Source organism: Acipenser ruthenus, chromosome 3 (genome assembly GCF_902713425.1).
Source record: "Acipenser ruthenus chromosome 3, fAciRut3.2 maternal haplotype, whole genome shotgun sequence".
Classification (NCBI taxonomy): Eukaryota; Metazoa; Chordata; class Actinopteri; order Acipenseriformes; family Acipenseridae; genus Acipenser; species Acipenser ruthenus.
The window spans coordinates 88,405,218-88,417,522 of record NC_081191.1 but is presented as its reverse complement, the minus strand read 5'-3'; the positions used below and the strand labels follow the sequence as shown (position 1 = coordinate 88,417,522).

Below are 12,305 nucleotides of genomic sequence, written 5' to 3'. Positions count from 1 at the left end.
GTGTTAAACAATATACAGCAATGCATATATTTTGTACCCCAACCAAAATTAAGAAGTACCATCAGAAGAGATATAAAAAATCATTTTGTTCAGAAAAATGCAACACATTCCTAGTGTTGCTCATTTAAAATATTTTGTCGGTTTAAGCCTGACAATATCTTTTTTTTATTTGTATTCCTGTTATTGGACCTAGTTATTTAAAAAAAAAATGGACATGTATTTTACAGTTGGAAAAACATCTATTTTGCCTCCAGTCACCAGTTTATTTTGCAAAGAAAAGCTCCTTAGATTGAGATATTACAGACTATTGCATAGACAGCAATCCAATTGTAAAGGTTTAGATCTTATACTGTTTCAGCCTACTGTGATATTTGGATAAGATCACCAAAGTGGTCTTCACTTATCACTAAATCTGGTCCAAGTAGGCTACACATCCAAATCTGGCATCATAAATTGTCAAATTAACCACATTAAAAAAGCACATACCACGGCCCATGAGAAGTGTTTGTTGTTGTTTTTTTCAAATCCAGTCCTGTTCTGGGGTTTGTTCAGATTATCCAAACGTCATCAGTTATAAATATCACGGCTCTTAAACTCTACATAAAATCAAGTGTTTTTCTGAAGCTATAATTAACATTTATTTAATTATTTATTAAAAAAAAAAAAACGATATACTCCACTCACCAATTGGCATCGGAGTGCTGTACAAGGCAAAAGACATTACAGTCATTTAACATTTAGTAACATATGATAAAAACATATCATACTAATATAAAAACACACAGTACAGTACAGCTAAATATATTGCACTAGATTATACACTTTCAAATCATGTATTAGATTAGTGAAACTATTCTAGCTCTCTGAAGTTACACAAATGTTTTTTTGATAAAGCAAAGTTTTTAATTGCTTTCTAAACTTAAGAAGGCTAGAAGAGGTTCTAATTTCCACTGTCAACAAATTACATAAATAAGCTGCTCTGGCCTGAAAGGTGTGACCTCCAAACTTAAATGGGGGGGAGGGGGGTGAAATATACAGGGAATCATTCGAACGTAAATTCCTGGTATTGATTCTAACAGGAAGGACAGCTTGAAGACAGGCTGATCAATCTCCATTTAACACTTTATAAACAGCAAAGGATCTTGAAATCTATTCTTTCACAGACTGGGAGCCAGTGTAGCTCCCTCAGAACTGGAGTGATGAGGGAGCGCAGCGCAGTCCCAGACACAAGGCGAGCTGCCATGTTTTGAATCGTCTGGTTTATTAAGCTGGACCACATGAAGGCCTAAATAAAGGGAGTTGCAGTAGTCAAGCTTTGGGCTTAAAATTGTTTGCACAACTATCCAAAAAAGGGAACCTGGCAAAAATGGTTTAATAACTTTTAAATTACGCAAGAGAAAAGTAGAGGAATTAACCACCTGATTCATTTGGTGGATAAACGAAATGTTATCATCAATAATCACTCCCAAGTTCCTAGCTTTAGTAACTACAATAGGTGTGGTTCCATTAATATTCAGAGGGGTAAAGCTATTCAAGCTTCTTGAGAGTCGTTGTCGATCCCAATAATACTAATAATTGAAGGGTTAACTTTCAACCAGTTTGAATTAAGCCAGATATCCACCTTTGACAGACAGTACTCCAGTCCAGCCTTCAACTCCTCAACATTGCCCAAGACACACACATATAGCTGTGTGTGATCAGCATGCTGGTGGTACTGGAGTCCACATGCCTCAATAATCTCTCCCAGGGGCTCTATATAAAGATTGAATACAATGGGAGAAAGAGTGGATCCTTGAGGAACCCCATTTTTGACCAATGACAGCGATGATACATCGGTCCGTACTGACAGCCTGCTGGTACGGTTGATAAGAAAAGACTTAAATAAAGATAAAGCTAGACCAGTCATACCAAAACGGTTTTCCAGATGGTCAAGTAAGATCCCATGATCAATGGTGTCAAAGGCCGCTGAGAGATCAAGGAGGATGAGAACTGCAGCACCCCCAGCATCCAAGATCTTCAAAAGGTCGCTAACAACACACAGCAGAGCCGTCAGCACCATGGAAGCGGCGGAAATCGGACTGAAAAGGACCTAGAAGGGCAAAAGAAGACAAATAGTTCTGAAGCTGAGACCCAATCACATGTTCAAGAACCTTTGCCATAAAAGGTAAATAAAAGAGAGTGCGAAGGTTGGAAAATTCTAATTTGCTAAGACCTGGCTTTTTTACAATAGGAGAAATCAGCGCATTTTTTAAATTTATTTATTAAATTAGTAATAATTGGCAACACAACAGATTTAGCACCTTTTATTAAGATGGCAGGACAAGGATCAAGGTTACAATACAAAGGGTTAGTAGCAGCTAAAAAAAGGTTCCAAGGTTGCAGCTGCCATCAATAACCAATTTGACAGGGCATCTTTAAATCTGGGTTTTTCTATAGGTAAAAGACAAGAAGTATCAGCTGATATAGTGGCACAGATCTTTATAACCTTCTCAATAAAGAAATATTGTATAGATTCACATAATTCTGGGGAACCTTCAGGAATATAAAGATCATTGTATATTTTGCTTAGCTTTGAGACAAGCTGAAACAAGGCCTAAGGCTTATTTATAGCATTATTAATCTTCCCAGAAAATTGTTGACATTTTGCTTCTGCTGTCGCTCTGTTATAAGCCTTTTGCAGAGATTTTAAAGCATCCTTTAATTCCGAGTTTTTACTTTTTCACCACATGTTTTCTTTTTTTCTCAGTTCTCTTTTTTGCTGTGCTAGTTCTGGGGTGTACCAGGGTTGATTAGGACAGGATTAAAACCCATCTCTTAGGGACCATTTCATCAATTGTTACAGCTAGTACATTTGTTTAAGGTTTTCGTCATGGATTCACAATTGTCATCAACAAGCAACTGAATATTCTTAATTAAAACTTCATTAAAAATAGTCTGGTTTAACAATCTTTTAGGTATGCACAGTGTTTTCCTCGCCTTTGCTGTCTTAGACAAGGTCATAGGAAAAATTAAAAACTTCACACAGTAGTGATCAGTCCAGTGTAAAGGTATAATAGATGATACCTTTGCTGAGAAGCCTGTAGAAAACATTAAGTCAAAGAATTACCTTGTTTATGTGTTGAGCTTGCAACAGACTGGTGAAATCCCAATAGTTCAATTTCTGTTAAATAAACTGAGGTGAGGGAGAATATTTTTTGTCCAGGCAGATATTGAACTCACCCATCACTAGTAACATCACTTAAAAGTCACATTTTCACATGTGTGTTTTTATTCTCTTATATGCTGTAAGTGCAATCATTCTGAATGGTTGTTATTGCAATACCCAATACATCTTTATTCACATTTTGATATAAGCTGTGCAAACGTGATTGGACCTGAGCTCAGAAGCAACTCTATTAAGTTGGTTCCTGACTCGTCTCAAGGCTACACCTTGCTGGATACAGGAATTGGTAGCAGCTAGTGAGTTCAGCTTTTTAATGAGTGCACCTTCATAACATGCTTGCTACAAAACAGAACAGTTGTCAAACCAGCTCCACTTTATTATTTTATGATGTGCAGAATCATTCGGATTAGTTTGTGGGTTCTGTTATTCCGGTGTGAAGTTACTGTAGGTTTTTCTAGATCTTTCATTACTTTGCTTTGAGCTTTCTTTGAGCTTATCTGTAGAACCTTAGGTGTTGGACTCATATTGTACATTACAGTCTATAGACAGAGTAGATGGGACTGGCAGTGTAGAAAGGTCACAATGTCTAAGTCAGGCAAAAACATACTTTGAGGAAATAAAAAAAAACCTCTATATTGGAGTAACAGAACCCAGAACCACTTAGAATGATTGCAAACACTGCACAATAGCAAAGGAACTGTAATTCCCCTCTGGACACTTATCACTCTTCCTTAAATGCGCTTTACTTGCTCTTATCTGCCCCCTGTTTTACTGCATTTAATCCTGTACTTTAGAGTACGGTTATCTGTCACAATTGTTGTTTAATCTGTAGTATTTTGTATTTAATTATATCCTGATGTAACTATCACTGACACTGTTATCTGCTCCGTTATTGAATGGTATTTTGTTATACTTGTACTTGCTAGAACCAAAGTCATTGTATTTTTATCTTGCTCCTAATTGTATTATTACTTGTACTGTGATTCTTGAAATGTATTTTTGTTTATGACTGTAAGTCGCCCTGGATAAGGGTGTCTGTTAAGAAATAATAATAATAATAATAATAATAATAATAATAATAATAATAATAATGACAGCTGCATTCAACCAATGTCTACATGAATTACACTGACTGAATATAAAAGTTACTGCAAAGGAGCACCATTGGCTCAAGTGTAAATGCACCACACAGTGGTAAATGTCTGAATAACAAGTGTGGCCCGAGGCTTATTGCGTTTTACTTCTGGGCTAGGCTGAACGCTGCAGATTACAACATGGTCTCAAAGGTTTACGTTTCTAATAAAATGGGGAATGGGTTGAACTGGAAACAGAAAACCTAATGCTGCTATGTCTGGTGTGTGTTTTGAGTCCATATGACAGATGTAGACGAATGGCAAAACTAATAACGACACAAATGCATGCGGTATTATTTCTGATGGTGTAACTAGCTGAAACAAAGTCAACTTGACGTTCGTATACGTTTTACTTTAGGTTATACGATTGGTTAATGGTTTGTACAAAGCCAATTCATTTCAAGTTTTTGGCTTGTAAAAAATGTAGTTCTTCTATATTGCACCGGTATGTGATTGAGTCATACAATACTAGAAAAACAAAGAGTAGACGCACACCCAAGCAGCATAGCCAATGTGCTGGACATTTTTTTCCATTCGAATGATAATATTGTACAGGTGTATCCCCACAGACCACACACACAGCTTTCTGCAGGGGTTGCCACCCCTGAAACCGGTAGATACCGAGTGCACGAACCCTTTACCTACATACAAAATCGCATTAAATTGTTTCACCTTGCTCCTGAAATGCTGTATACAAAATATGTTGCATGAAGTTAATGCACCAATTTGTTTAGTTTAGTTTAGTTGGCTATACTTTTATTTTGAGACATAGTTAAGCCTGTGAAACGAAGCCTTAAAATTACTAAAACTCTTTTGCAAAGCAAAAGCAAACGATTGTTTTGCTAGGACCCGGGAGGAATCCTTGCTTTCATTCCCCGTACTGTGTCTCCAGCGTTCACAGACCGTACCAACTGAGTACTGAGGGGGAGAGCTACCATCAACTTCAGCACCTGGGCAGCGACCTTCCTGGGACTGACAGTCTTTCAGAACTCGTCAAAATAATGTGATAAACGGCAGTTGTGCGACGTGAGGTTCGATGATGTGGTTCGAAGACTTCTTCTAAGATACCTTGCAATTGACAAGGAATGTAGAGTGCTAGTACGGGCGAGCTTATGAGAAGCAGTTGTATTGTGCGTTGCTGTGGAGAACCTGAGGATAGACCGCAGAGGCAGCATCTTCGTAGTTATTTAATACAACATAACGGGGGAAAAAAAAAAAAAAAAACCTAGACCGAGTGGGACTGCCTGTAGTGTGTGCATGGCAAATTCGACTACTTTTGTTGAAGGAAAGCAAGAGACAAGACGCTTTGTTTATTGTGCTTGCTGCAGTGGGGAAGTGAAGATGCTGCGGCTTCCTGGACTCAGGATAACGCTCGTGCTCTGGATTTTCAGCCGCATCAGCAGCTTCAGTGCAGCCCTCCCGGCATCCCGTAAGTAACATTGGAGATTTTGCTTTAGTACTCTAGTTCTTAACACTTTCCTGCAGGGACAGTGCAGTGCATGATACTGCCAGTCTGAAAGCACGAGATAACCTCTTGATTCTAGACATTTTAAACATTCCGATTAAACTTGACATTATTATACAGGCATAGCACTCAGTAAATAAATAAAAATGGCATGACATAGATAACACACATAGCATAAGGAAATGTTACATTGTGTAAAACAATCTCGAGGGCTCCTGATGTGCCAATGGTGATTGTTGTTTTATGCAATATATATATATATATATATATATATATATATATATATTGTGTATTGCTGTGTAAATATAGCAGACTAGTTGAAGTACCCGGCGTTGCCCGGGGAAATTCAATATTTCAATATTTCGTGCATGACAAATTGGTGAACGGTAGCCTTATCGTTTCCTATACGTTACCGATTTTGGGTGTCGCACAATGCGCTCGGACCCTTTTCCCTTTTTTAAACTTTATTTTTTGATTTTTTTTTGGTTTTAGCCATTTTTAATTTTTTAAAAATTGTTGTGGGTTTCTTTAATTTGAGATTCATGGTTACTATAGTGATCCAGCAATGGGGTTACTAAATAAAGTACCCCGGGGGTCAAAAATTTGAATCCAAACATAGCCCTTGACCTTCCCCTGGATGTAAGAGGAGGCCATGCAAAGTTTGGTTGCACTGGCTCGTGCGGGGTGCGAATGCATAAAGGAACAGATAAATAGACAAACTTTCTTCTTTATATATTAAGATATAGCTGTGGTAGGGTGTGGAGATTTAAAAGAGAATTCTGTCTTGAAATAATGTTAACGGGTATTTGTAAAAATGTGCACACTGATAAAAGGATTTTGTTAACAGGAACTGAAAATACATATGGTTCTTAAGATGAACAAATGCAACGGCTGTTGAATTGTATACTGTGTGGAAATGTATAGACTGTGGACACTGCCCGTGATCCAAACCCTGATAAAGCCCGTTGAACTGCAAAACAAGTTTTTTTCTTTTCTTTTAAAAAGTACCGATTTTGCTTTATTTATTTATTGCTGTTTTTGACTGTTCTTGTTTCTTGTGGTGCATATGCTTAATGATTGAACCATACCCTTTGAGTTTTGAGGTTCAACGTGATATATTTTTTCTTTCACTGACATGAACAAGAAACATGTGTCCACTATAGAGAGTAAATGCATACTCTTCGGATATTATAAAAGACACTGGTAATATCAGTTGAGCTCAGACAACAATGCAAGCAATGCTTTTAAAGCCCAGTGGGGAAGATAGTATGTCGGTCTCGTCTGTATTTAGCCACATCGTTTGCGTCCTGCTTGCATGTGAATGTATGACCATGAATTATGGCAAGAAACAGTATCTGAAGAGACAGTGTATAGTTTGATTCGTTTTGATATAAAACGTGAAGCCCCACTGGCTTAATTTGTGCTGACCATGATGAGCGATCAAGTGCGGTCAATGTGCTGTACCACGCATGCTGCTTCAATAGACAACACGGGGCACATGTTCTTTAACAGAGATATCATAGCTGACCATTGTTTAATTGACGGAATGGTGCGTTTTAACTGCGGTGCTTACCGCTTGCAGCCTGCATCCTAATGTATGTATGATGCACAATTATATGTACTTATACAATCTACTTCCAGTTTTGTGTTATACATCAATCGGGCACTTATGTACGGTTACATTATTTAAGTGAGTTTCCTTTAGGTCTTTCTATACATCGAATAGAATAGGAATATATTTATTTGTATTACAGCCAACTCTGTGGCAAGTGCCTGGGTTTACACTGAGAGTCTTCGCGGGCAGTACTTTCTAATGTATGAGGAACTAAAGAACAGAAAAGCAATTGTACTACTATACATAAGTAAAGTATCCAGGACGTAGAGTACTGAACAGGTGGGCACTGTAATTTGCATCCAACAACTTCGTCTGATGCACATCATGCCCTTGGCAATTATTATTATTATTATTATTATTATTATTATTATTATTATTATTATTATTATTATTGTCTAAAGATGCATTTAGCTGTTAGGTAACTTACTTTAGATGTGCATTATTGATATACTGTGGTGCACTTTTTTTTTCTTTTTGTGGAACGATGCAAAACTATAATTGAATATAACTATAATTGAATATTGTGAGTATGTGTACGTGGTTATCAGCTCTTTCTTACTTCCATGTCTATTTGTAGAAATAAACTATAGAAAGTTTGAACACTATACCTTGTGTCCTACTACCGACGTGTGTTTCTTGAAAACAAACGGGCTAGCCAATTTAATTTAGAATATCGGTGCTTTTTAACAGAAGAGCAGCGACAACAAGCGTGCAGATTAAATTAAGGTTATATTACTGGAAATTATAAACGTAATGTATTCGCCAGACCGGATTTTTGATGTCATACTTTTTCAGAAAATGGAGGTTCAAATGAGCAATTAGGGAGCTAGGTTTAGATTAGGAACTAAAGAGATACAACATAATAAATCATGGTTGAAGAAAGAGAAAAATATGTAGTGTTTTGGCTGTCATTTTAGAGACAGGGAAAGGGGAAAGCTATGCATTTTAGATACAATAATAATAATAATAATAATTAAGGGGGCAGGTTAGGGTTAGGGTTCTCCTAAGAATATCCATGTCCAAATCTAGGTCCGGTCTGTTTCGTACTCACTCTGCTAAACTTTCTTGGACATCCACAAATGAACATATTTGGCCAGACTAATGATTTCAGGTAAACATAGACCATCGGTTTATAGGAAACAACTTTGTGAATGTCATTGTTTCAAATGTAATTAAGCATGGCTGTCTCCAGTGTCATTAGCACCTGTTTACCAAAGTACAGGCCTATTGCTGCCTCTGTGTGTGTGTGTGTGTGTGTGTGTGTGTGTGTGTGTGTATTAGATGTGAGTGCTCTAAAACAGCAATCTGGTCCTCATGTTTCTCTGGGCTGATGGCTGTGCAGTTTTGTAATAGGTTGGGAGTGCAGATTAGTCAAAGCATCATTAGGTAGTACTTGTGACTGTTCCCTATTAAAAGAAAATATTTTGCAAATGAAGTTTGGAAGTTATAAAAATACAACACATGGAATAAAAATATATGATACTGAAAAATCATCATAAAAAATACACATATTTGTTTATTCTGTAAGAAAAAAAAAGCCCCATGGTCTTCATAATCGGACATCTACAAGCCCCGGAGATGAGTTGGTGCCTAAAGTCATCAAATAATTACATATGGAAGTGATACACACACTGTGATCCAGATTTAGAAACATACAGAGTGGGATTACATTTTGTTTCTGTTTTGCACTGATATGGAGGAACCCTAGACATTTTTGACACATTATAATAAAGCAGACACTACAGGTTATATACACTATTAAACATGACACAACCTAGTAATTATTAAGTAACACTGTAGAATGGAATCAGATTGTTAATTGCTCCCATTTACCCCTCAATGCCATTACACTAGCACTTGTATTCTCATTATAAGACAGAACACCAATTGCATGGCCTCTTACCTCTGACTCAAACTACAGAGTTATATTTGTTTATTTTAGCAGACGTCTTTATCCACGGCGACTTACAGAGACTAGGGTGTGTGAACTATGCATCAGCTGCAGGGTCACTTACAAAGATGGAGCACAAGGAGGTTAAGTGACTTGCTCAGGGTCACACAATGAGTCAGTGGCTGAGGTGGGATTTGAACCGGGGACCTCCTGGTTACAAGCCCTTTTCTTTAACCACTGGACCACACAGCCTCCTCCATTGTATTGGAAGTAAAGTAAATCAATGTCTAACATTCATTGCTGCCCCTATTAGTATAATAATGTCATTTAACTCTTGTGCCTATATAATCATTTGATGACCACGTTATTTTAAAAAACAAATACAATAAAAACTCTTGAGTTTTATGGCTGAAATCATCAGCTTGAAAAAACACAAGTATTTTAAAAGACTGAAAATAATAAACATTATTCAGTCTGCTTGGAAACTATTATTAGCAAGACCTGAAGCAATACACAATCAAAGAAACGGTCAATTTCAAGTGTAATTTGTGAGCTTATCCAAACGTAAACCAGTTGAAAATGATGGAAGTGACTTTCACAATGGATAAAGAAGACAGATAAAAAGTGAAATATATGCTTGTGGTCTGCGCTTTATCAGTCATTATATATTTTTTCAATGTCAGCTTTAATGCTTATCACTAAACATGTATTGAGTTCACAGAACATTTCTCTGTTTTCTGCAGTGAATTATACTTTTGACAGTGTTTCATTTTTACAAAAATCTATTGGCTGGAATAAACACAACAGATAATACTTCTTTTCATAATTAATGATGCAGGAAGGTGCCAAGAAAGCACTTGAAAAGTTAATTAGCTGTTAGGAGATGCTTTTCTTATTCCACTGAGATTCAATTAATATATTACTTTAAAAAGTATTCTTAATAAGGTTAAAGAGTTGGCCAAAATCATTTTAGCACCATCTTCAGTGGTATATTTTCTTTAAAATATGGAGGTTTATCATAAAATGCGTCTCATTACTAAAGAAACTTTGCTTCTTGTATCCTTGAATATGAGCATGCATTAACCAGGGTGGGTATTGTTATTTTGATCACTGTGTGTATGCCGGGATTGTTGGAACTAGGATCACTGTATGTATACCAGGATTGCTAGTACTGCTAGAAGCAATAGGAAAACATTTTAGGGGATTTTAATTCCACCCAAGTATACAGAGGAAGTGTCAGGGAGGCTCCCTGGAGTGGGAGCCCCTTTCTAGGAGAGTAGCGCTCGACCACTCTTTGGTCAACTTTTATTTTCTAGTTGTTTTGAACAGTGTTTTGTTTTGAATGTCTTGTATGTCCTCCTGCACTAGGAGTCTAGGACTACCATTTTTGGTACCCTAGTGGTGGCCAGCTAGCACTGCAGTAAATATTGTAATAAAACCTGGACGCCTGAGAGGCATTTTCAACCTCAGCCGCTGTGTCTCTCTTGTCTATCAGCAGATACCCACGTAGTAACAGAACACCCTTTAGTTACAAAGAATGTACAAGTAACTGCATGATAACCATGAAAGGTGTGTCCTCACTGTTGACGATAACCTCAGGACCTATTGACACAGAACACTGCACGGCGAAAGGCTTACTGCATTTTTAGATCAAATGTTTTTAAATGACTCATTCACACCAGAAGCAACGAGAACTGACGCATACTACAGTATATGGCAAAATATAATACAAAAACAATTAATCTTTTAGCGGGATGAAACTTTCTTCCAGTGCAAAGCAGAATTGCATTATGTGTCTTTTCCATTTAATTTCATTTATTTCAAAAAGTGTATGATTTATACAAATGAAACCAGGCAGTGCAGTGTTTATTAACTTCACCAGCATCTTTTTTTTAAATTTATTCTTTTTAATTTGGGCTTCAATGTTGGCACAGTGCAGCTTTCAACCACGTTGCATTGCTTCCCTGCTCATAAATGTAAGGTGGACGGCCCCTGCTTTTTTACTTGTTCTCTTGGAAGTGAACTACAGTCAGCACCCTCTCATTAATCCATCACTTTCACTTAGCCATTGGTCAGTGCTGTAACAGATTGATTGTATTATATCACAGATAAGCGTCGCAGACGTTTTCTGACACGGCCTGTATCTTTTTGTCACATCAGCACTATATTATTAACTGTTATTAACTCATCCATCCCAAGACCTGTGCCTGGGTTAAAAACAATCAGGAAGGGGTGCAAGTAGCCTACTGATATTTGCATTTGTTGCTTTTATTATTGAAAAGTCATTTGAAAGATTCTTTTTTATTTGTTAACTAACTGAACAAAGTTAAGTTACAGTCCTATATCGTTTCTGATATTGCATTTGATAAAGTAAAAGTGCTAACCGACATTACTGCTCGTATCATAAGTGCAGTCATGCTTTATATTGTAAGTACAATACAGTCTTTTTAATGTTTTTTCTAATTACTGCAGTTGCAAGCTCTAAGTTTGCTGTTTTTGTTTTAATGCATTTTTCACTAAATACAATTTAAATACAGCACAGAAAATTGTTAATATTGTTTTCCAGTACTGTAACTTAAATTGAAATATAAACTGTAGGCATGTGTAACGGGGGAAATGTGACGTGTGTGGGTTGTCACTGAATAACAGAGTCAGACACAACTGTTTAATTATAACACAAGTGCTGCCACTAGGGTACCAGCAATGGTAGCCATAGTGTCAGATTTAATAAAGAAAAGAAAACAAAGCTAAAAATAAGTTTGCCACACAAGGCGAGAATATTAACAAGTAGAGAATATTAACCATTACAAAATGGGTGAGTATACCCAAGCAAGGACATGGCATACAACCCAATTTACGCTTGTGTGACAGTAATGTTCCAACATAACATTAAAATGGACTCACCGATAATGTTGTGATGTGAGAGTGGACTGGGAAGCCGCCCTCAGTACTCTTTTGCCAAAACCAGGATTCTGCTGGTCCACGACATTCAACCGATAGAACCTGGCAAACGTATGGGAGGAAGCCCACACTGCTGC

General features: G+C 37.1%; 1 protein-coding gene across 1 annotated transcript in view; it reads left to right on the top strand.

Annotated features, from left to right (window-relative positions):
• Nucleotides 1–5,214: 5,214 nt before the first annotated feature.
• Nucleotides 5,215–12,305, top strand: part of LOC117394379 (contactin-associated protein-like 2) — a 545,795-nt gene continuing 538,704 nt past the window's right edge. The window contains exon 1 of the mRNA XM_033992589.3: nucleotides 5,215–5,725. Within this exon, the coding sequence (XP_033848480.1) occupies nucleotides 5,554–5,725 (172 nt within the window). The 5' untranslated portion in view covers nucleotides 5,215–5,553. The remainder of the gene's footprint in view (nucleotides 5,726–12,305) is intronic.